This window comes from Eublepharis macularius, chromosome 6 (genome assembly GCF_028583425.1).
Source record: "Eublepharis macularius isolate TG4126 chromosome 6, MPM_Emac_v1.0, whole genome shotgun sequence".
NCBI lineage: Eukaryota > Metazoa > Chordata > Lepidosauria > Squamata > Eublepharidae > Eublepharis > Eublepharis macularius.
The window spans coordinates 78,896,548-78,918,354 of record NC_072795.1 but is presented as its reverse complement, the minus strand read 5'-3'; the positions used below and the strand labels follow the sequence as shown (position 1 = coordinate 78,918,354).

The 21,807-nt window shown below is 41.0% G+C and overlaps 1 protein-coding gene across 2 annotated transcripts in view; it reads right to left on the bottom strand.

Annotated features, from left to right (window-relative positions):
• The window catches only part of FHIP2A (FHF complex subunit HOOK interacting protein 2A), a 45,298-nt gene extending 24,207 nt beyond the window's left edge, over positions 1 to 21,091 (bottom strand). Inside the window, exons 1-11 of one of the 2 annotated variants that reach the window (XM_054982707.1) lie at positions 20,540 to 21,091; positions 14,914 to 14,992; positions 13,837 to 14,006; positions 7,018 to 7,122; positions 6,703 to 6,825; positions 5,507 to 5,545; positions 2,737 to 3,021; positions 1,224 to 1,420; positions 864 to 978; positions 682 to 758; positions 412 to 604 (exon numbers count right to left, since the gene is read on the bottom strand). In XM_054982707.1, the coding sequence (XP_054838682.1) occupies positions 412 to 604; positions 682 to 758; positions 864 to 978; positions 1,224 to 1,420; positions 2,737 to 3,021; positions 5,507 to 5,545; positions 6,703 to 6,825; positions 7,018 to 7,122; positions 13,837 to 14,006; positions 14,914 to 14,992; positions 20,540 to 20,584 (1,428 nt within the window). In that variant the 5' untranslated portion in view covers positions 20,585 to 21,091. The remainder of the gene's footprint in view (positions 1 to 411; positions 605 to 681; positions 759 to 863; positions 979 to 1,223; positions 1,421 to 2,736; positions 3,022 to 5,506; positions 5,546 to 6,702; positions 6,826 to 7,017; positions 7,123 to 13,836; positions 14,007 to 14,913; positions 14,993 to 20,539) is intronic. The other variant, XM_054982708.1, reaches the window with a different exon arrangement.
• Between the last annotated feature and the right edge of the window lie 716 nt (positions 21,092 to 21,807).

The following is a 21,807-nucleotide window of genomic DNA, read 5'->3' as shown; positions in this document are numbered from 1 at the left end:
TCAGTCTAGTATGTTGGGATTCTCACTGATTTTCCCACTCATAGGGAGATCTCTTGGGAAGTGACTGAGATAGAAGTTGAACTCAGGACTTCCAGGTATAAATTCAATATTCTATTCAGTGGATCACTCTGCCTCAAGATCAATGTTCTATTTACTAGGGAATAGAATGGCTTGAGAAAAGATCAGTTGAAGATGTAATAATCTGACTGTACATAACACTCAATATGTTGCAACTTATTTTGTTTATGGCCATCAAATATCTGCAGATGAGCTATCCAAACACAATAAGTTTCAATGTTACTAAGCATCTGAAGGACCAACTTATTAATAAGGATCTAAAGATAATTGTTTACTGATGTGATGACTCTGATTTTTGGAAGACACCACTGGGTACATGTTATAAGTTCTTACCTCATCCGAAATGTGATCACAATGTTCGATTAAACGATGTCGTAATGGATGCCTGTTGATGTCCATCAGTGTTTCTGGCTCCCTTTGTACTCCAAGGATGAAGCAAACTATTTCATGCACTAAGACATCTGAAGTGACTTGACGAACGATACGATGTAACAAAGCAGTTGATGTGAGAATCCCAATCTCTGAACTAAACACAAGAAGGATTTTTAGCAACTGGGGTGGGGGGAGGAGCCAATCTCTTTCAAGTGGAAGAAAATTACTTACGTTTGCATTAGCTGGGGTTCCATGACACCAACAAAAAAACGGTCTCGTACGGAATTTGCCATGGCAATGGCTGTGGTCTGAAATAAAGAACACAAAGAAGTTGCCTTTCTGACTGAGAAAAGAGTTTTCTAAACTCATTTTGGATGATACACAAAAAAAGGTTTAAAAAAGGAATCTCAAACCTTCTGAGCTTCCTTGATGAGCTGATCACAATAATCAAACCAGGAGAGAAATGAAATCAGAGCTCTTTTCCCTGGAAAAGCAGATGCATCCTCTTTGTGACTGTAGGAATCCAAGCTGAATGGTAGCAAAAAAAAACAACAAAAACCTGAACATATACATTTTGAGTTTGTTCTCATCAAAAAACAACTAAAGCTAAACTAACTACTGTTTGAGAGACTGCTTATGTTATTGATGCTTTGATGTTTATCGTTTCTGAGCTACCTGAAGCAAAGTGGATAAGGTGGGAAGCAAATTTCTAAACCAATATATTAATTAAAATGTCTTATAAGATGTAATGCAAATAAAGACAACATTCTTACCCCCAGTTAACTCCTTCCACTGTTTCGATATCTAAGGGATCCATTGACTGAGGGAGGGCTTTATAGAGGGAGGCCAGTCTGTCCGTCAGCAATTCACATAAGCACGTACTCTGTGTTAAGCATTTGGCAGCAGCTGGCTCAGGCAAACTTACGAGAAGCATGAGGCCTTCACAAGCTTTCACAGCTATTCGGCCATCCTGCCACATAGGAGAAGGCAGAAATAACACTTTTTTGAGGATTAAAAGTTCAATGCTTAGAACAGCTATTTCCATTACTCTTTTTTGTTTACAAAGGAAAAAAAGCAGAACTCTACATGACCAGCACTACACCCTAGAATACACTCCAAAAAATCAACAAAATGCAGTCTCAGTCACTTCTATCATACTAGTTTCTATGCCAGATGCATACTACAATTTATGGGAAACTTTCAACCCAATCCTGTTTACCTAATTCAGTGGGACTTATTTTCCAGAAACATTTATCATCAGAATTAGGGGTGTGCGGTCTGGAATAAAATACTGAATTTTGGATGATTCAGTAAAATCCAGTATTTGGAATCAAAAATCAGGTATTCCAAATTTTTACTGAAGTTTCCCACCAAATCTGGTGAAGTTGGTTGAAAAATGATCCCTCCCAGAGTGATTTTATCAAAGAAAACAATGCCCAGATTTTACCAACTGTTTTGTTGTTGAAAATTTGGTAAAAATTCAGGATATCTAATTTTTTATTCAGAACACCCGGATTTTACGGTATCAGCCAAAATTTTATATTTTAATCCAAATTTCAAACAGAAGTGCACACTCCTAATGAAGAAGCCAAAGACCCAGAGGATGCGGCTATAGAAGGAGGCAGATGAGACACCTCCAAGAGTCTTCTTTGGTGGTGCAGGGGGAGCCCCAAGACTGAGTCAGCCTGCTCACCCTGGGATACAGCCCTGGCTTTGGACCCTGAACCCTCCATCTCAGAGCCCACTGCAGCACCCAAGGCCTCTCCTCAACTGATCCCTTAAGCCACTCAAAGTCCTAAACCCCCTCAGCCTTGTCATGGTACTCACTGCTGGGTGCAGCACCTTTAAGTACTGGCAGCCTGCTTGTGACGGGGAGGGTCCTGTATTTCTGCCTCCTTGAAAGAATGTGTAGGGTCTCAGCTTTTGCTATCATGTTGCTGGCTCCAGCACCCTGCCTAGACTCCTGGACCTCAGCCTCAAGGGGAGAAGGGGGGAATAGAAACACACTGTATATTTTCTACCAAGCTGGGAATCCCCCCCCCCATATTAAATGCCACAAAGTGATATTCATGTGTATGAACAGAAAAAATACATGCTGTCTACCAATAATATTAAAACTGCATTCACAGTATATATAATATGAAAATGAAAGCTAACAGCTTATAGTGCATTCAGTGACCTTCAGTTTCTTCCCTCATCCAAGAATTTCTGTTAAATCCAGGAAAGCCTTCTGTTCTCATTACACACACACACACACACACCTCTCAAAATTCAAACACAACTCACTGGACTTTTGGTGAGATTGAGCAGAGAATTCACCAAATTATAGTCCCCGTGTGGATGAACAGCCAAAGCCTCAGGGGATGAAGGGAGATTTAATTCATCCAGACTTGTGGACAGGCCATCTGCCACATGAGGAAGGTCAGTTTCTCTTTTTGCTTGTTCCACTCTTCCTGTTTCTTCAAGCTGAACAGATTGTCCTGTATCAGTTGCCACAAAATCCTGGCCTTTTTGCATGTCTTCTGCAATTAAACTGGCTGTGCTTTTTGAAGCCAGTGCTTTTAGCTTGTTCTGAAAAGTGTAAGATCCGTACAAAGAATTACATAGACAAAAAATGGTGTTTGCCCTAAAGCAGAAATACATCAAAAGGAATGCTTCCTAACTAAAGCAGTCGCAAATGCAAAGAAAGTTTTCCTAAATTAATCAAGATACAACCAAAGAATAAACAGGCAGACAGAGAATTGGTTCCTTGGGGTTTAAAGAACTTTTAATCATAAAACGCATGTTGAAATATCTGCAACCTACTGCAGCTCAACCAGCACTGGGGAGATGCAAGATTTTATCTTTCACAGACTGCTGACACTTCCAGTTCAAACTGGGGCTTGATATGGATAAGGTGACCAGTTGCCCATTTACTTCTCAAAATACATAAACTTGCTTCCAGCAATCTTTCACTTCTGGGCTCTCATTCACATATCTTAGATTGTATTCTATCCATGATAATCTTGTGGTGACTTGAAATGTATGTTATATACTTGTACAATTAAAAAACTATTTGTACATTATATAATCTGACATTTCCACAGGCTCACTTCTTTCATTTAAATAACAAAAAAGCTTACTCAGTCAACCTTTTTTTTGTTACCTAATCTGTTTCTTTGGGTTGGGTTTTGTCCCACTCACCAAGGTTTTTTTTTTTTGCTTCACTTCTTTTATTTCCCAATTCTGAACTAAATAACCTGAAGTTATTCTCATTAATAAGGTTAGGTATATATGAAACATGATACATTAGGAGTTGAACAAGCATGCAAAATACCTATAGTAATTTACAGAGTATATCAATCTTTCACAAGTTCTATAATCAGCTGTGGCATGCCTGTTCAAATGGATGCAAACAAATAAATTGCAATAACCAAGCCTATACCAATGATCACCAAACTATACATATAGGTTTAGCCTTGGCTGTTCCAACTAAGAAAATGCTAAGGTGCTTCTGAAGTGCAGACTATACTCAGTAGTTATGGGCTATACATCAATGATAACAGACCAAGAATAACTGAAAGGCTGATATCCTTCTTCAACATACATCTTTTAAACCAGCCTCTGTGTCTGTCAGCCCAATAGATCTGCAAAGAAATGTCCTTTCTTTATTCCATCAAGTCACTGAAATAAGTGGATGCTGCTTGATTTGTCCAATCTTCAGTACAAATGTCACATTTACTCATGAAGTCAACCTTTCGACACCAACAGATGCAACAGAAAATGTGGATTTTCAGGTCAAGACCCCAATCCATCCTATCATTGTGATTCTGGAAATACCTTTTCCAATTCCAATCTAAATCATGCTTCTAGGCAACTTGCCTCTAAGAAAAACAAAAGATGTTCTAAGAACCTGGAATTGTTCTCAGGAAATAGCTCAAAAGACAAAAAATGTAGCCATATTCCTCTACCCCTGAAATATTGCACTTGCAGAGGTAACAAGATTTTATTATCTTACTGAAGGCTCTGGAGGTCTCTCAAATCATTTTCTTGAAGTCTCTTGAATTATTTACACCTGCTAAAAATCTTATCGAATACAAAAAATGCATCTTTGGGGAGGGGGGGGAGGCAACAGGATGACTTTCATCTATTAAATTAAGCTTGATAAACACCAATTGTGTATATAAATACCCCCGAACAATGCTGTATGGTCACACTTAAGCTTTCTCTCTGGAGGAACGTGCAACACTCCATGCATCAGAGAAAATGAACTCATGGCACTTAGATATATTTAAATTTGTATCCTCCCCACACTACTAATTCCTAGTGTATGGTCTAGATACAAGGGGAGAGAAATCCAGCACTTTAATACATAGCACTGGTTCTCCATCTAGTTTTTAAGTTTTACCTCTTCCAGCCCTTTAAATGACTAATTTAAAAGTGATGCTGGGTATTAAAAAACGTAACTATACATGGCTATCTGGCATCATGTCTAAATTACTCTGGTTCCTACATATGCAGCAATTGCACAACAGGACTGCATGCATCTAACACACCAGGAATTCATGATCTGCACACTTAGGAACTGATGATCAGTTTACATGTGATACTGGCTAAGTGTAAGTCCTGATAATTAAGTTTCTTTTTCAAATCCAGTGCCATGTTTAACTGGGAATTTGGACCTTTGGGTCTACAGAGGAGAGGTGGGCTAATAACATACAACACTGCCACAACCAGCCTTTGTGTTCCTTTCCCCATAAAAACAGAAAGAGCATGGCTGTAAGATGAAAATAAGACAGAACAGAAAGGCTATGTCTAGAAACAGAACGGACCCTTCAATAGCCTGGCTCTAAGTATTCTTTAAACAGCCCCAGGTGTCCTGTTTCTTGGAGTTAGTCAAATACTACAAACCACAAGAATACTGTGGCTGAAGACTGAAATCAGCTCACTGTATTTCAGAATTAGTGGGTTACAAAAAAAGAAAAAAACCCTGGACAACTGTCAATTGATGCATCAACTCAGCAAAGCAGTCAAGAGTCACGGGCTTTCCATGCACTTCTGAAGCCCACCTGCTCACCTGCCTCCCGGAAGTGTGCAAGACAGGATCTTGAACCACCTAATAGGAAAATGTAATGAAATAAGCTCTATGATTTCTGATTCAGGATTACTACCAAGAGACTTCATTATGAGCCCTCTGATAGTAAAAACAACCAACAGTTTGCTACAAATAATAAAAAGAAAAAACCCACCTAAGTTCAGTGACAAATGGCAAGCAGATACACTCTTTAAATCTCTGTAAAGATTGAGCATGACAAAAACCCATCCCAACACGAACTTTTTAAAAAGCTGTACAGCAACACATAATGTCCTAATAAAGTTTCCACAATATAAATAAATCTTAGTGTGACAGGTGCAGTATCGACCACTGTTTTCAACATGGTGTTCTGCAGGTATAAAGTGTTCTATCATTTGATCTTTGCTTGAATATAAAAATCAGTTTTAAAGATGTAAGGAGTTGTCATCTCTTGCTTATGTATTTGCACCCTTTCCCTGTGGAGTTGTGTGTAAATTATCCTGAATGCCCATGGCAACTATGAGCAGAAGATGGGTGTAGACTGGCTTTACAGAAGATGTGCCTTTCTTTGTTCCCCTTCAAGCAGAACTTTTTCTACTTCTACTCTTAGCTTTAATTCCTGTAGTCTAGAAAGTAACATACTCTATAGAAAAAGTGCTTTCTCTGTAACTAAAACACAGAGACACTGTAGAATGTAGAAGGAGAAACTGGTAAATATATCAGCTAGATAACTAAACAACATATACAAATAAGGTTTGCAGCAATACATAAAAGCCTAGTAATACCTGGTGTCTCAAAGACAAAACAGAAAATAAAGTTCTCAAGCCCATTCCTAAATGCAGATATTTCCACAACTTGTCAGCATTTGTTACTTCCTCTCTTGTAATGCTAGCTTTCATCACTGTCTTCGATGAAAAAAAATCAAACTGGAAAAAAAATTCCTTCCTAAGTCATACCAGAAGTGCACCGATACTCGTTAATGGCTTGAATGCATCTAACTAAACCACAGAAAGCAGAGATGGCTGTATTTCTTTGGTTATGTACAGAGATCTATGACAGTGCCCCGATATACTTAAAGCAATAGAAAAAGACTGATGAAAATGACTTAAATAAATAACTATCTGTTCACTTTTGTCTGGGATGGAGCTTTTAAAAGGTCTGGACAGTACAACACATAGTAAGCTATGTGATCCACCCACCTCAAGGAAGAAGTTAACCAAGTACGGATCCTGTTTCAGCTTTGCACACACTATGCAGAGAAACTGAATTTCTTCATTTTCTGTAGGTGTAGCCAATACTTCACCACAAAGTCTGATTAATTTCTGTTGAAGGAAACAACAAATAGTCAAAACTAAAATTCAAGGGGAAAAAACTAGTTCTCGGTCTACTGTAGAATTTTGCATTCAAAAGAAGTTTAACACTGTGATGTTTTAAAAATAGTAATAGTGAAATATTACATCCACAACACAAGAAGCAGTGATTAAAAATATGTTTTTTAAAAATTATATCAGTACCTGCACAGGTCTGTGAACATTTATATGGGGAAGAAGAGGCTGCCGTATTCTTCCCAGAAGTTTTGTATAAAAAGACAAAACCTGCTGCTTCATGCCTGGAGGACACTGAAAAGAACAACAGTTACACAACAGGCATCAAATAAAAACGGTAAAAACTGATAAACAAAAGCAATAAAGACTCTAGGAACATTAACTTAGCAACATCAAACATCTGACTAATTTTACAATAAAGACAAATGATGCAAAGCTTTTGATCCAAGAATGTTAGCTCTTGCTAATGTACATTATGAAGTTCACATCAGCATTTTGATTTAATTAGCTACATGGGCCAGGATCCAAAAAGGCCATGCACAGAGAACTTCTTTAGGCTCAGGAATGACTCATTTTTATTTCTGACAGCAGCACCCTGTGCCTTAAAGGATGCTCATGCAGAAACCCCCCCCCCCCCACACACACACACACCACACCACACCACACCACACCACATCACATAAAGCACTTTCAGTTCCAAGCATTCTTGTTAATACATTTTAGGATTAGTACTGGATCCAAAGGGAACCCTCTGCCAGCAGAAAAGAGGCTGATTTTTCATGACTTCCCTCTGATAGCAGACCCCCAAATTGGCACCTCATGCTGTTCCTGAGGGTCTCTTGTTTTCATGGAGCAGCATTTCAGGGAGCTCAGGGAGCAGCAGGGAAAAGGGGAGGTTAGTAAGTTTTATTCTGCCAGCATGCATGCCTTCTGTCAACAGAAAACAGTATTTGTATCTAATTCCACATCTGTAGGATAGCAACGTTCTTCTGAGATGGTTCAGTGATTACTATCTTAAAAGTAGTTCCCATTGCTTTGACATGAATTGATGTGGACAACACCCATGTTTCTCTTGAACAAGACTTATAGAAAGAGGGGCTATATGCCCCATGCCTGCCTAGCATGACTGAGAAGTACCAAATGCTAAGGTAACACAAGCTCTGTAACAGGAGAGCGTGTTTTTTTGCAAAGCTAATAGAACCACGCCTTCACTCTGCTAGTGACTGAGAAAGACTGAAAGCTGAAGCATTTGCATTTCTAGGTGATATCTCCAGACTATTTGAAGGGATTTCATGCTCTATCCAACCATCTCCTGATTAAAGTGAATTTATACATCTGGATGGTTAGAACTGTGTGGCAGTCTCAGCTGCAAAATCCAGTCATTTCTACAGAATCCTGAAGATAACAGGGTTGCACTTAGCTGTAACTGTTGTTCATCGAGTGGTTTTCTATGCAGGCACTTATGGGAACTGTGCATGCGCAGGCCAGCCATGGCTGTTCCAAAGCTCCTTGAGGTGCAAGACCCTCACCTAGCCTTTTTGCATGCTTCCCCCCCCCCCAGGTGCGGCTATAAAGGCAGGGCAAACGGCTTCCTCCCTCAGTTCTCTAAGCTGCCAGCATAGGAGGGTAAGAAAAAGATCACACAGTGGGGAAGGAAGGATGTGTGCATGCAAAGATGATCACCTGATGAACAATGGTTACAGAAAAGTGCAACCCTGTTTTCATCATTGTGTCTTCTGTGCAGTCTCACATGGAGATTAGCAAACTAACTTGCCCAGGAGGTGGGTGCGAAGCTTTTTAATGGAAGAGTCTCTTCAGGATGGCCTTGCCCACAGCTGCATCCCTTCTGGAGTCCACGTCAACGGCATAATACTTGATGAATGTGGACGGAATAGACCAGGTGGCTGCCTTACACAAGTTCACTAAGGGAGGCCAAGTTGAAGGCTGACGAGGTGGATTAAGCCCTTGTAAAGTGGGCTCTTATGTGCAATGGACGTACTGTTTAGACTGATTAGAACAATCCTTAATGAGCCAAACTAATCTGAAATGGTCTGTGTGCTGACCTTCAGACCCTTTTGGGCCCTTTAAATGAGACAAAGAAATTGGGATTCTTTCGGAAAGGAGCTGTCCTGTCCCAAAGAAGCACAAAGCACGTTTAACATCAAGGGTGTGCAAAAGTCTCTCAGGCCCTTTCTGCATGGTCATTTTACAGCGTTTAGTATCCCATTCTGCTTCGCATGTTCTCCAGAGTTCCACACATGCAAAGGAGTCGTGGGATGCAGATACATCATCTATCCATCTGTTCCCCGTTTCTTTTCCTTGCTTATATTTCGCAATTTATTTTTACAGCCACTGCACAGTTGATGCTGCAGCGTGTCCTGTCTGCATGAAGCTCCATACTCCCATTCTGCTTCTCGTCTCTCCCTCTTCTTTTTCCCCAGGAGCCAGTTGGTCTGTCTGCCGGTAACCACACCCACTCTTCCTCAGCTCCACAAACTTTTTTTCTGCGTTTTTTTCTTTTTTGAAACAGTAGTAACGCTGGAACATTACTGCACTTATATTCCATCTAATTTGTAAATCCTAAATCTAAACATTTCCACCTAAGTATTGGCTAGCACACGGGGAAGTTTACAGAGACGGATCGTAGTGCTGAGTCCTCCTCTCTCAAATGGCTGCGGAAACCGTTCTCTCCCTCTTCAGCTCTCTGAATTCCTTTTCCGCTTTTTGTGTAGTAAAAAAAAAGTAGTACGGTAGTAATGCTGAAACGTCACTGTGGTAATATTCCTTCTAATTTCTAAACTCTTAATCTAAAAAACTCGTATTACCTGGCACACAGAGAAGTTTTCCGAGAAGGATCATAGTGCTGTGTCCTCCTTTCTCAGACAGCTGCAGAAACTGTTCCCTCCCTCCCCACCTTTCTACACATGTCTTTATTTTTTCCCTCTTGGACATTAGGAAAACCCTGAAACAAACCCCAAGCAAACGTGCACCCAATCCCAACCCCTTTTTAATGAAGGGAGAATCGCAAAGCTGTGAAACATTCCAGCATTCTTCCCCTATAAACACGATGTGTGTCCCATTCCCTGATGGCAATCCACATTCCTCACTGATCACTTCTTGGATTTACTTTTTTATTTCCTCTCTTTACAACCGGAGCTCATGTTCTAAAATAAAAAAATTGGTGGGCATGACACTGCCCAATCAGCGAATACAGGGACAAGAAGAAGGGGGTAGTGTGAACAAACTGGTCTCCAACACTGCAATGTTACAATGCATGCTCTGAAATTAAAAAAAAAGAAATGACATCAGCTCCAGCCCACACAAAAGGCGGCTTGAAACAAACACTTAACTTGTCAGGGAGGCAGTTTGGTGTAGTGGATAAGAGCATTAGGACTCTAATATGGTAGAACCAGATTTGATTCCCCACTCCTCTGCTTGAAGCCAGCTGGGTGACCTAGAGTCAATCACAGCTTCTTGGAGTTTTCTCAGCCCCACCTACCTCACCCACCTTGTGAGGATAATAACACACTTCATAAACAGCTCTGAGTGGGCATTAAGCTGTCCCAAAGGACAATATATAAATCAAATGTTGCTGTTGTAAGACTGCAGGCTCCAAATCGCTTCGGGGTCGAGCAGCGCAGAATGCTTGGAGCTCAAGCTGATTCAGCACTGATCGGTGCAAATACTCAGTACTGCGGGGTTAAAGTATGCCATATGGAATGGGCCTGTGTATCGGTCGTAGGTATAGAGAAAAGTACCAGTAAGACAATCTCCTAATTTAAGTGACATTTCAAATGACATTTGAAACTTTTTCAAAACTATACTTGTTTAGAGAACAAAGGTCTAAAATGGGGTGGGAACCCAGACTTTTTGTTCACAATAAAATACCAAGAAAACATTGTCAGTATAAATGGGTGGAACCAGTTCAATGGCCTGTTTCTTCAGTAATGACTGCACTTCCTCTAAGAGTAAGGTGGGAGGAGGTGGAGGAGAAATGTTGGGTGGAATTGTCCTGAACTCCAGGCAGTAGCTTTGGTTGACTGTGGACAACACCCAAGCTTCCTGGGAGATTGACTCCCAAGCCTGTAGAGAAAGTGAATGGTTGACTGACACAGCATATGAAGGTGTGGCATCAAAAGCCTTGCTTATTGGATTCAGACCTTGGGGATTTGGTACGGTCCTTTAATTTGGTTCAGAAACATTTCCTCTGAGGTTGAACAGAGGCAGAGGAAGAGCGCTGTTGAAGAGCCTCTGGGCAATGTGAGCATCAGTTGGAGATGGAACTGAGTGAATTTACTATTATAAGGTGTATATGACCTTGGGGAAAATCTCTGTCTAAAAGGATTTGGGTAGAGAAGTGTGATATCCTAGGACCTTGTTGCCACTTTATCAACCTTAATCTTTTTGAGTGCCTCATTCGTGGTGGACAAAAAAAGGTCTGTACTTTCAAAGGGAAAGTCTTCTACCCTCATCCTATTGTGAGGGGTTAGTGCTTTGGTTCTGAGCCATGCATGCCTATGTATTACAATTGCAGAGGCCATAACTCTTGAAGAGCAATCACAAATAAGCCTGGCTGTATTAATTTGTTGTTTGGAGAGCCTCAAAGCTTCTCCTTGCAAAATCACAATTATTGATTCTAAAGGTTATGGCTATAATACTTCCTACCCAGTATGTCTAGTTTCCTGTCCTCCATATCAATCGGAGCTGAATGGCCAGTGCTTTTTTGGAGGCCCTTGCCTTGGAGGGTCTTGGTAACAGTAGAATTGGCAGGAGAAGGTGCAAACAGAAGACCTGATCCTTCTTGTTTGGTTTTATACATATTATCCAGCTTTTTTGACATCACTGGATTCGAGGCTGGTCTGAATCACACATCTTTGGTCATGTCAAGCATGCCTCGCATGTTTGGAAATGTGACTGGTCTGGTCACTTCTGAGTGCAAGATCTTGAAGACCAGATCCAAAGAAGTTGGAGTAGAGCAAATCACCTCAATGTCCTGAGATCTTGCCTTCCGGACTAACTGCTTAGTTCACAAGTGGAGATCCTCACTCAGGGATACTGTAGAATCCTCAGTAAGAAATTCTGTTGGTGAAGGTTCTAATGCAAGATCTGAGACGACATCGAAATCATCATCAGAATGCATAGTGTTTTCAACATTGGTTCCAGGGCAGCGTTGTCTTCTGAAACTGGTCAGAACTGATGCAGGTTTAGCTTTACCTCTTGGTTCTGAGTGAACCAAAACTTAAGGATCTTCGTCATGGAAGAAGTAATGAAGGGGTGGGTACATGTGCGGTGAATCTTCAAACCCATAAGCATAGTAATGGTAAAGTGAACCATATGGAGAATAATAGAATCAATGGTGTCTATGGTGAGGAGCCAGTTCAAAGCTATTGTTATTTTAGATGGGTCTGAGGAACCCTTCTATCTTTCCACAGGCCATACTGGTGATGGCGGCAATGGAGAAATGGCTGAAGATGGTTCTATGATATCAGGAATCTCTCCTCTGAAAGAGATGGAACTGAAGTAAAGATGGAGTTCCGGAACCCTGGGCAGACTTGATGCAACTGATGAGTTCAGAACTGAAGAAGAAGGTTTTTTTACTTAGAAGTCAGCTTGCTTTAACTTGAGTTTAGCCTTTTTTTGTACTTGATGCTGACTGGCACTGAGATGGAACCGATGAAGATGTAGCTGGAACCAACTGGTATTTCTGAGCAGTAATAAGCACCAAATATGCTGGACGAACCAAAGAGGCCCATTCTGGGTGCTGTGGTCCATTATCTGTGGCATTATGACTGGAGACTCCAAAGATCCGTTTAAGTCTCAATGCCCTTTCATTGTGTGCTTTGGCCATAAATTGTTTGCAGACCACACACCGCAACGTGTCACGGCTTTCACTCATGCCCATCTAAGTGGGCCATCTTTGTCCTACAATGTGAACACGTCTTGAAGAGGGCCTTTGACGCCATGGAATCAAAGTCCCTAACTTGCATGAAACCAAGGAGCAGTAAGAAGACACATCCTTCTTCGGTGGCATCAAAAAAAAAACTGAGTTAGGGAGCCGCTCACCCTGTCTTTTATAGCTGCACCTAAGGGGAAAGTACGCGAAAAGGCTAGGTGTTTCACATCTCTAGGAGCTTTGGAATATCCACAGCTGGACTGTGCATGTGCAATTCCCATGTGTGCCAGAACAGAAGACACGACGATGAACACTACTTTCTAACTCATGTATATGGAAAAAGATCTGATAACATACTGCCAGTTTCTGAAAAGGGATTAGGAACAACACAGGGACAACTCAATTAGAAGTTAATATGTTTTGTATGCAGCATAGCTCCCAGGACCTTCATATGGATCTCAGTCACTCTTTCCATGTCTTTAGAGGTTCAGCTGGGTAGCCAAGTTAGTCTGTAGTAGCAGGACACAATTTGAGTCCAGTAGCAACTTACAGGTAAAGTGTCATCAAGTCACAGCTGACTTATGGAGACCCTATAGGGTTTTCAAGGCAACAAATAAAACAGAGGTGGTTTGCTATTGTCTGCCTCTGCATAACAACACTGAACTTCCTTGTTGGTCTCTCATCCAAGTACTAACCATGGCTGATCCTGCTTAGCTTCTAAGATATGACAAGACTGGGCTAGACTGGGCCATCCAGGTAAGGGGAGTAGAACCTTACAGACCAACAACATTTTCTGGGTATAAGCTTTCATGAATAAAAACTCACTTTGTCAGATACAGATATTGGTCTCTAAGGTGCTACTGGACTTGAATCCATGTCATATACTCCCTATTTCCACCCCCACATCTTTATTAGTTATTTATTTTATTTGTGTTATTTATAGTCCACCTTTTCCACTGTGACTCAAGGCAGATTACATAGCGTAAGTCCTAACATGCATCCTCATTTTTTTTCTCAATGAGACTGGAAAAATTGGAGAATTCCACATACTAAGGTACACATTTATGCTTAACAACAGAATATGGGCTTGCGATAGTAGAATCTGACATGCTTACATCAGCCTTGCCCAGGGTGTACAACGTCTCCAAGATCTTGTGATGTAGCAAATATTCCATGCAAGGCCCTGTTTCCCCAGACTCTCTCTCATTTTCTTCCTGAACTAAAATATCCAACATCTGCTCCAGATGAGATGGAATGTTGGTATCAGTCACAGGAGCTTTGTCATCTACAGAAAGAGAAACCATTAAAATGCAGCCTTAATTTTTAGTTTAATACCTGTGCTACTACATTCATACAATCACACACTTTGTGTGGGTTTTTTCACTTTCTCCTATTATAGGAGAAATAGAAAAAAAAGACAAAAATCGAATGTGTTGTTTCAACTGAACTTGAAATCAGCATGCATGCATGGAACTGTGCTTTATAGAGAAGCGGAGGAGGATAATCACACTGTTTCAGAGCATATATATTTGCAAGGGAAAAAAATACATCAAAACGACGACAACTTTGTAGTTCTAACTAACAAAAATAACTTTCCAAAACAAAATCATAACTGTGTGTGTTTAATTTTACTGCTAAAAAAACTGCTTGAGGATAAACTCAGCGGCACACTTCCCATGTTATTTACATTTTGCAAAACCTTTTCTGAGGTTAAATCCCAGTATTAAATCGAGCTAATTTAGCTGAGAAGGGAAATAAAAGGCTTTTTTGAATCTTATACTGGGGTAAGGTGACATCACTGAAGTCAGTGAACTCTATCTGACATTAATTTGCACAGCAGGTTGAATGCAGAGGAGATATAATTTGGTATGATGAATCTAGCAGTAATTTTCACTGCCATGCTGCAAGCATATAAATAATCTAGTGGTAGGTTTGCTGTTCCCTCTTATGCAACTGTCTACAAATAAAAGGAACAAGGTCAGAGGAATGAATTGCAACATCCAAAGATGACAGATCACTAGACTGGCACTACTGAACATGTGGGGGTATGCGCAGAATTGTGATGTGTCATACACAAGGCCCATTACTATCTTACATGCCTGATGATTTTATTATTTCCTAGATCATAATGTAGGTACCTCAGAACAAAGCAGCACCTATCTGATGAAGAGGCAAACAAGTTTAACTCTTACCAGAAGTCTCTATGTAGTAGTGGGTAATTGCCTTCCAGTGGTAAACAAAATCTTCTTGCAGTGGAAGGGATGGTGCAAGCTTCAGAAATAAAAAGAAACGGGAGGCAGATATGACAAATAAGACAGTTTCAAACTTACAGATTGCAGGAAAGATACAAAAAGATTTATTAATGTTTCAGAACAAATCCAAGGAAAAGTATAACTTACAACATGATCCACTGAAATAGTGAACATTTTCCTGCTGTAACCAGATATAGGAACTCTGTGTACACAGTGAGCCCTGGAGCACGGCCACTGGCCTTGGGCCTTCCTCAGCTTATTCAACAGACCAAGCTGAAGTAATAATCAATCACCCCAATCCATATTTATGTTCTGACATACATGCTCAGGGCCTAGATAAATTTCAGGCTCCCTTAATCTCTCCCTGCAGTCTGCTTCGAATACTCTCATACAATGCACAACTTACTGAATGTGCACCAGTATCAATAAGGCTCAGAAGGTTTTTTTTCCATATTCAGCACACTTAATGATTATGAGTCCAAGCACATACCTTGATGTAGTCATATAATCCTATTTCCTATCATTTACATAGTGCGACCAAACCTAAACTGATCTACTCAGAAGCTAGTCTTATATTATTCAATGGGGCTTACTCCTGGGAAAGGCCTACAGCCAGTGTATACAAACACAGGAACAAAGCTTTGTTAAAATAGTCAGAAAGAAAATATGTGTGCTAGTAAATAGTTTGCACTTGGCAAATATGCATGAGATTCCCTCCTCATTCTTCAGCAGCTCTCTTGGTGGGGTGGGGGTACATTTCCAATGATAGCCAGGAATGGCCTGCATAATAGGTATCCCGTGCTGTACTGTTCTTCTTCATGCTAGTAATTGTCAGAAATACATGGAACTAGTATGAAAACTCACAGTCCCATCGGCGGTTATCATGGGAAAGCTATTTTCAAGCATCTCATCCCATCCCACCCCCCACCCCACACACCAATAGTCTCCACATGGTGCCATAACATTCTGATTGGCCCAAAAAGGTTCCAAAAGTTGAGACACTCTGGTATGAAAACATTGCCATTTCTAGGTTGTGGTGAATAAATTAAAGCCAAAGGATACAGTTTTGTGTGTCAGACTTGTTGCTGAACCACAAATGCTACTGTTAAAGGCAAATCTGTTTATTACTTACTACAAATTCTCAGATTCATAATAAAACACACAGACTGTGTTTTTTCCCTTAGGAAGGGCTGCAAAACTGCTTGTGGGGATGAAGAGCTTGTTCTGTGGGATTTTCAGGTCACATTATTTAAAAGGTGGCTCATTGGACAGGAGACATTAAATAATGACTCTTGGTCTTGACAGATGCATTTTAACTCTTGGTATGTACTCAGTTCTCAGTCTTTCTAGGTGAATTTAGGATTCACGTGTCAGGATGACAACTTCCATTCCAAGTCCGGACAATCCTTCATCTAAAGACTGGAGGGGGCTGCTCAACCCTGATCCTTCACATATAACATCAGCTTCAAAAGACTGCCACCTTTTTTTAAAAAAAAGCTTCTGTGACTTTTACTAAATGCCTGGCAGATAAAATCCAACCATTACAGGTTTTTCCATCATTTATCTCTTTGGTGCAGAGAAGTGTGTACCTGTCTAGTTTCTCCATGTTTGTGACACAATTAAAGATGGGGGTGGGTTGTGTTTGTGTTTCTATTCCTAGTGGTCAGAAAAATAACTTGGGACCAAAATCCTGAAAACTTTATTCAAATAGGGTTCTTGAATTATAAGCTGTGTTAAGGTAAAAGTTGCAAAATCAGTGATGATAATATTTTTAAAAACTGAAAGAAAAACAGAATGAGACAAGAAAAGCATGATTCCAGTGGCATGACTATATTATCCTGAAAAATTTGGAAAAGGTTCTATCCAATGAAAATTCTAATCTGCTCTCTATACAGGTCCCCCAACTCAATTACCCCTGTGTACACTGCATTGAACACCCTTTCTAACAAGGAGTTGTGAATTGTTTAGTCCCAGACCTCAACACATTTACTTAAAGATTTAAGTAAGCCTATAGATTTAATACTAGCAAGCAAATACACTTATAGTGCAATCCTAAGAAGAGTTATTCAATGGGCTTAGACTGGAGTAACTCTTTTTAGGATTGCACTGTTAGTATTACAAACATTCCTCATTGTACTGTATTTATGAATTTTTTTTGTTCTTTAAGAAATAATAATATGGGGCTCTTCTTTTTAAAGGTTCCACTGGTGTACTGTACTAAATTATTACTTGCATAGAACTTCAACAGTTCGAGCCTACACAGAATTAGAGTCTAACTCTGATTTCAGTGGAGTAAGGCATGCTTAACTCTGCATCGGATCAGGCTGTAACATTCTTTTGTGCTTATACTGCACCTTTAAATCTTTTAACAAACATAGCAGAGCTGCAATGATCCTGAATTATCCTCATATTTGGAACTAGGAAGAAATATAATAGTGAAATAGACAAAATAATTCTTTTTAACAAATTCAGCTTCTGAGAACCAATATCCAGCAGAGATTCTTTCTAAACCACACTGTTAGATACCAGGACCCTTACTTTAGACTGCACAAGAAAAGTTAAATAGTACAAAGCTGACGGGGGGTTGGGGAGTACACAAAATCACAACTCATCAAGGAACTGACTTCTGTTTACTACAGCATTTATTCTTAATCACAGGGCCAGAGCTCAGTAACAGGCTGTGGCCTTTTTCACTGATCCCTGATTTTTTTTAAAAAAGTCAGAGGTTGCTGCTGCTGAGGCTCTAATGTAATCTAAAATATGTTTTAATTTTTATAATAGTGCCAAAAGAACCCCCTCCCATCAGACTCAGAGTTGTGCTATTTCATGTCCAGTTGCGCGCTAAACACATCAGGGCTCACTGTCGAAAACAATGATACAACACTATGCGATTTTCTGCTTTCAAATTTTATTGGTATTTTACTGTGCATTGTCTAGAATTTTACATGAAATAGGTGGTACTGCAATTATACCGCAACAGTAATTTATAATACATCTCTTATCATATCCTACAGTGCAAAGTTACACCTTTCTAAGTCCACTGAAGTAAATGGGTTTTGAGAGGTGTACGTCTGCTTAGAATGACACTGTCAGTCTCCAAATGACAACTGATTCATTTATTACATGACTAACCTGGACTGTCCAACAAGTGTACATTTGCAAAGAAGCTGCTGCCATTCCCAGCTCCCTAGTGGGCATACCTGTATGACACATTTGCAAAAACATTTGCCGCATTCACCCTTTAAGTGTACATGAAACCATTTTGTATGAATACCTAAACATGTGCATAGAAAGTATGAATGAGGAGAACAAACAGCCCTGATGTTAAGAAATTAGCACATGGTAAAATGCCATGTAAACTAGAATTGACAACTTCTTATTAAACACTTTAACCGAGAAAGAAGCGATTAGTGGTTATAGCCCAGGCCTATCCTGTACGGAATGACATTCAAAGTTGTCAAAGAGCAAAGAAAATACTGGAGGCTTCATCTTTAGTGTGTCTCATAACACTTATGCAAGCAGAGGTTCAAGCAAATTAAAGGGCAATGCAACAGTTCAAAGGCAAGTTCTATTTTGCAGCATATAATCAACCTTTGGAATTCTTTGCCACAGGTCATGGAATCATCTGGAGTAACCTGGATATTTTAAGGGAAGGTAAAATAGTAATTGTAATGAACTTTTGCCCCAACCAAGAATGGAGACGGGCTAGTGTATGACGTGCCTCCTATTCCATTACACAAGCCCAAATAGCCTGAAACATTTAAAGAAAAAAACCCTCTGTTTACTAGAAGGATGACAGGCCTCATACATTTCTAACTCACTGCCCAGTTGACAAGACCCTTATAATGCATCACTGAAAAAGGAAAAGTCTACTCCACTCTGAAGCATCAAGTTTGACAGATGACATTTCTGTTTTTGACATCTTGTTTTAGCTGGCTTCTTTTTAATCAAATTTTGAGCATAAAGCGTCCCTTATTTAAAAGTGTATCAGTTCCTCAGGTGTTCAGAGAACAGATATCATACCTCTACACTGAGTCTTGGGTGTCTATGCTTCTTCTCTGTTTCTAGTTCTAGGACCATGAAACAAAGTGAAGCCAAGCACCTGGGGATCCCATGTCTATTTGAACAGTCTCCTTCCACTAGAACCTTTTATAACAATACTCTAACAATGTGATTTTCAAATATCACAAAGTGAAATAAACACATATAACAAAAACAGGAATACAGTGGGGTTGTAATGCTAAATGCTTGGGGAATCCTTAATAATGAACACGTTCTGGAAAGGATCTATGCAAGTATGAACAGTTTGTTATTGGAGTTCCCATCTGGGGAACTGTGAGGGTAATGAAGATAGAAACGTAACTGGTACTGTTTACAGTGGGGGTGAGAGACAATTAATGTTTAATTTCTACAGAGACAAGGAGCAAGGGGCCAAGCCCCACCTCACCCATCCATACTCTACAACCGAAAGGTCTGCTTCTTAACCCAGACAGCCTGGGAGTAGACTGCAGTGGCAAGAGAAATCAACACAAACCCAGAGGCACTTGCTTATTGCTAGAGCTTCTCAACCTTTTTCTATGGATAAACTTCTAAATTAATTTTTCAAATCCTGAGGAACCCCTACCCATCAAAATGTTCACAGGTCAGAAGAAGTTGATGGAGGGGAGCAGATTTCAATGACTTCTAAATTATTCTCAAGAAAAAAACTGCTACATATGTCAGCTTACATCGTAAGAAAAAAAAGTAAAGCATTTTCCTGCCTTTTTGTATTATCAAATATTTCTTAAATATCAAAATATCAAATCAAAATAAAGTTTACTTAAACATCAAAATAAAGTTCACATCCAAAGTAAATGCGAAGTTTACTTTCAGTGTGATGCCTGTGCTTGTATATTTGGGATTTTTCACAGTATTTCAAAAAAATTATTTATTTATTCCATGATTTCTCGCAGAATTCTGTTTGGGAAATACTGCTGTAGATATTTCAGAATATAAACCCAATAACCAAAATTCTATCCAATGTGCTTTGAAAATGGGGAAAACTTCCTGGATGCCTCTATGAAAAAGGAGACAGTATCGAGCTCTTCAGGGGGCTTCTTGGCTAGAATACTGCGAGAGCAGGAGGGTGGCCGGGCTAAGGGGCTGCTTGAGCAGGGCGCCAAGTCCCGGCGCTTTAGTCCAGGGAAATACGCCCGCAAGGGTCGGCGGTTATTGGGAACTTAGTTTCGGCGTCTCTTTCGAAGGGGAAGAGACGAGCATTACTGTTTATGGACCTCTGAAGAAAGTCAAACAGGGCCACGTAATCCTGTCTAACCGGGAACTACAATGAAAGACGCACGGGCGGAGTCTTGTCATCATTCTAGCAACCCAAATGCAAGTCACCATCTCCCCTTATGTCTGGAAACGAGCTTTTCTGGGGTAAACTGGGGGTGTCGGAGTGATGCCGGCGTGTGCGACGGGGGGGGGGGGGAGCTGGCAGTCAAGTGAGGGCCTCAAATGCGCGTCCCCTACACTAGGCCCCAAAAGATCCCCGGACTTGCGTGGCGTGCGCCGCCGATGGCCTTACCGCCTCCACGGCGTGCTGCAGGATGGAGGTGAACTTGGAGAACATCCTGTCCCGAGACTGAAGCAGCCGCTGCCGGGAGGATCGCGAAAGCTCCTCGATCCGCCGCCTCCGCTCCAGGGTGAGGGCTGCATGCGGTGGGCCTGGCCGCTGGGATCGGATCGGCTGGCGAAGCACGTCAGGCTGGGAGGCTTCTCCGCTGTATCGCTCGCTCGCCTCTTACCCTCCGCAGCAGCAAGCGACACCGTGGCACTGACAGAGCCCGCCACCCACCCGGGCCCGGCCGCAGCGCCCGGAAGCCAAGCGTCTTTCCCCAGCGACGCCGCCTGGCCCGCTGCTCCCTCCCCTCTCGCTCACCCTCCCCACGGCTTGTTCTGCAGCCGCGATTTCTGCCGTTCCCGTTGCAAATACCTTCCTCCGCTACAAGCCCAGGCAGCCTCCTACCCCAGAGGGAAGGAAGGGGCGCCCCTGTGATGTGAGGAGCGCTTCTTCAGGCGGAGATCCTCTCACTGATCTTTCAAGGAAGGGATCTCCTTGCATGCAGCCACCCACGGCTACAACCGCCAACAGCAAAACAGACTTCGTTTCCTTAGTTCCAGTTGCCAACTCTAGGTTGAGAAATACTTGGAGATTTGAGGGTAAATCCTGGGGCCGGTGGGGGTTGGGATGGAGGAAGCAGCTCAGTAGGGTATAATGCCCGTCAAAGTAGTCTTTTTTCTCTAGAGGAACTGATCTCTGTAGTCTGGAGATCAGTTGAAATTCTAGGAGTTCCCATCCGGGGGTTGGGAACTAGGGCTGCCAGGTGGCCTCCCAAAAGAAAAGAGATGGGAGCCCCAGCACTCACCCCACTTTCCCTCTACAAGCTCAAATTTTGCAGGTTCCATCCTCATTAGTGTCAGTTTTTAAAAAGTGGTATCTCCTTTTCATTGCAGTTATAAGGGGAAAGGTACAGGCTGTAGATCTCATCTCCCTTGCTTTATAGCCAGGTAGAGCTATAAAGGTTTAAACCTTCTAATAACACTTAGACTTTTTATAGTTCTCATTGTTAAAATTTTTAACATAAATTATGATGGTAGAAAAGAACGAGAGTCCAGTAGCACCTATAAGACTAACAAAATGTGTAGTAGGGTATGAGCTTTCGTGAGTCACAGCTTACATCTGAAGAAATGAGTTGACTCACGAAAGCTCATACCCTACCACACATTTTGTTAGTCTTATAGGTGCTACTGGACTCTTCCTCTTTTCTACTGCTACAGACAAACACGGCTACC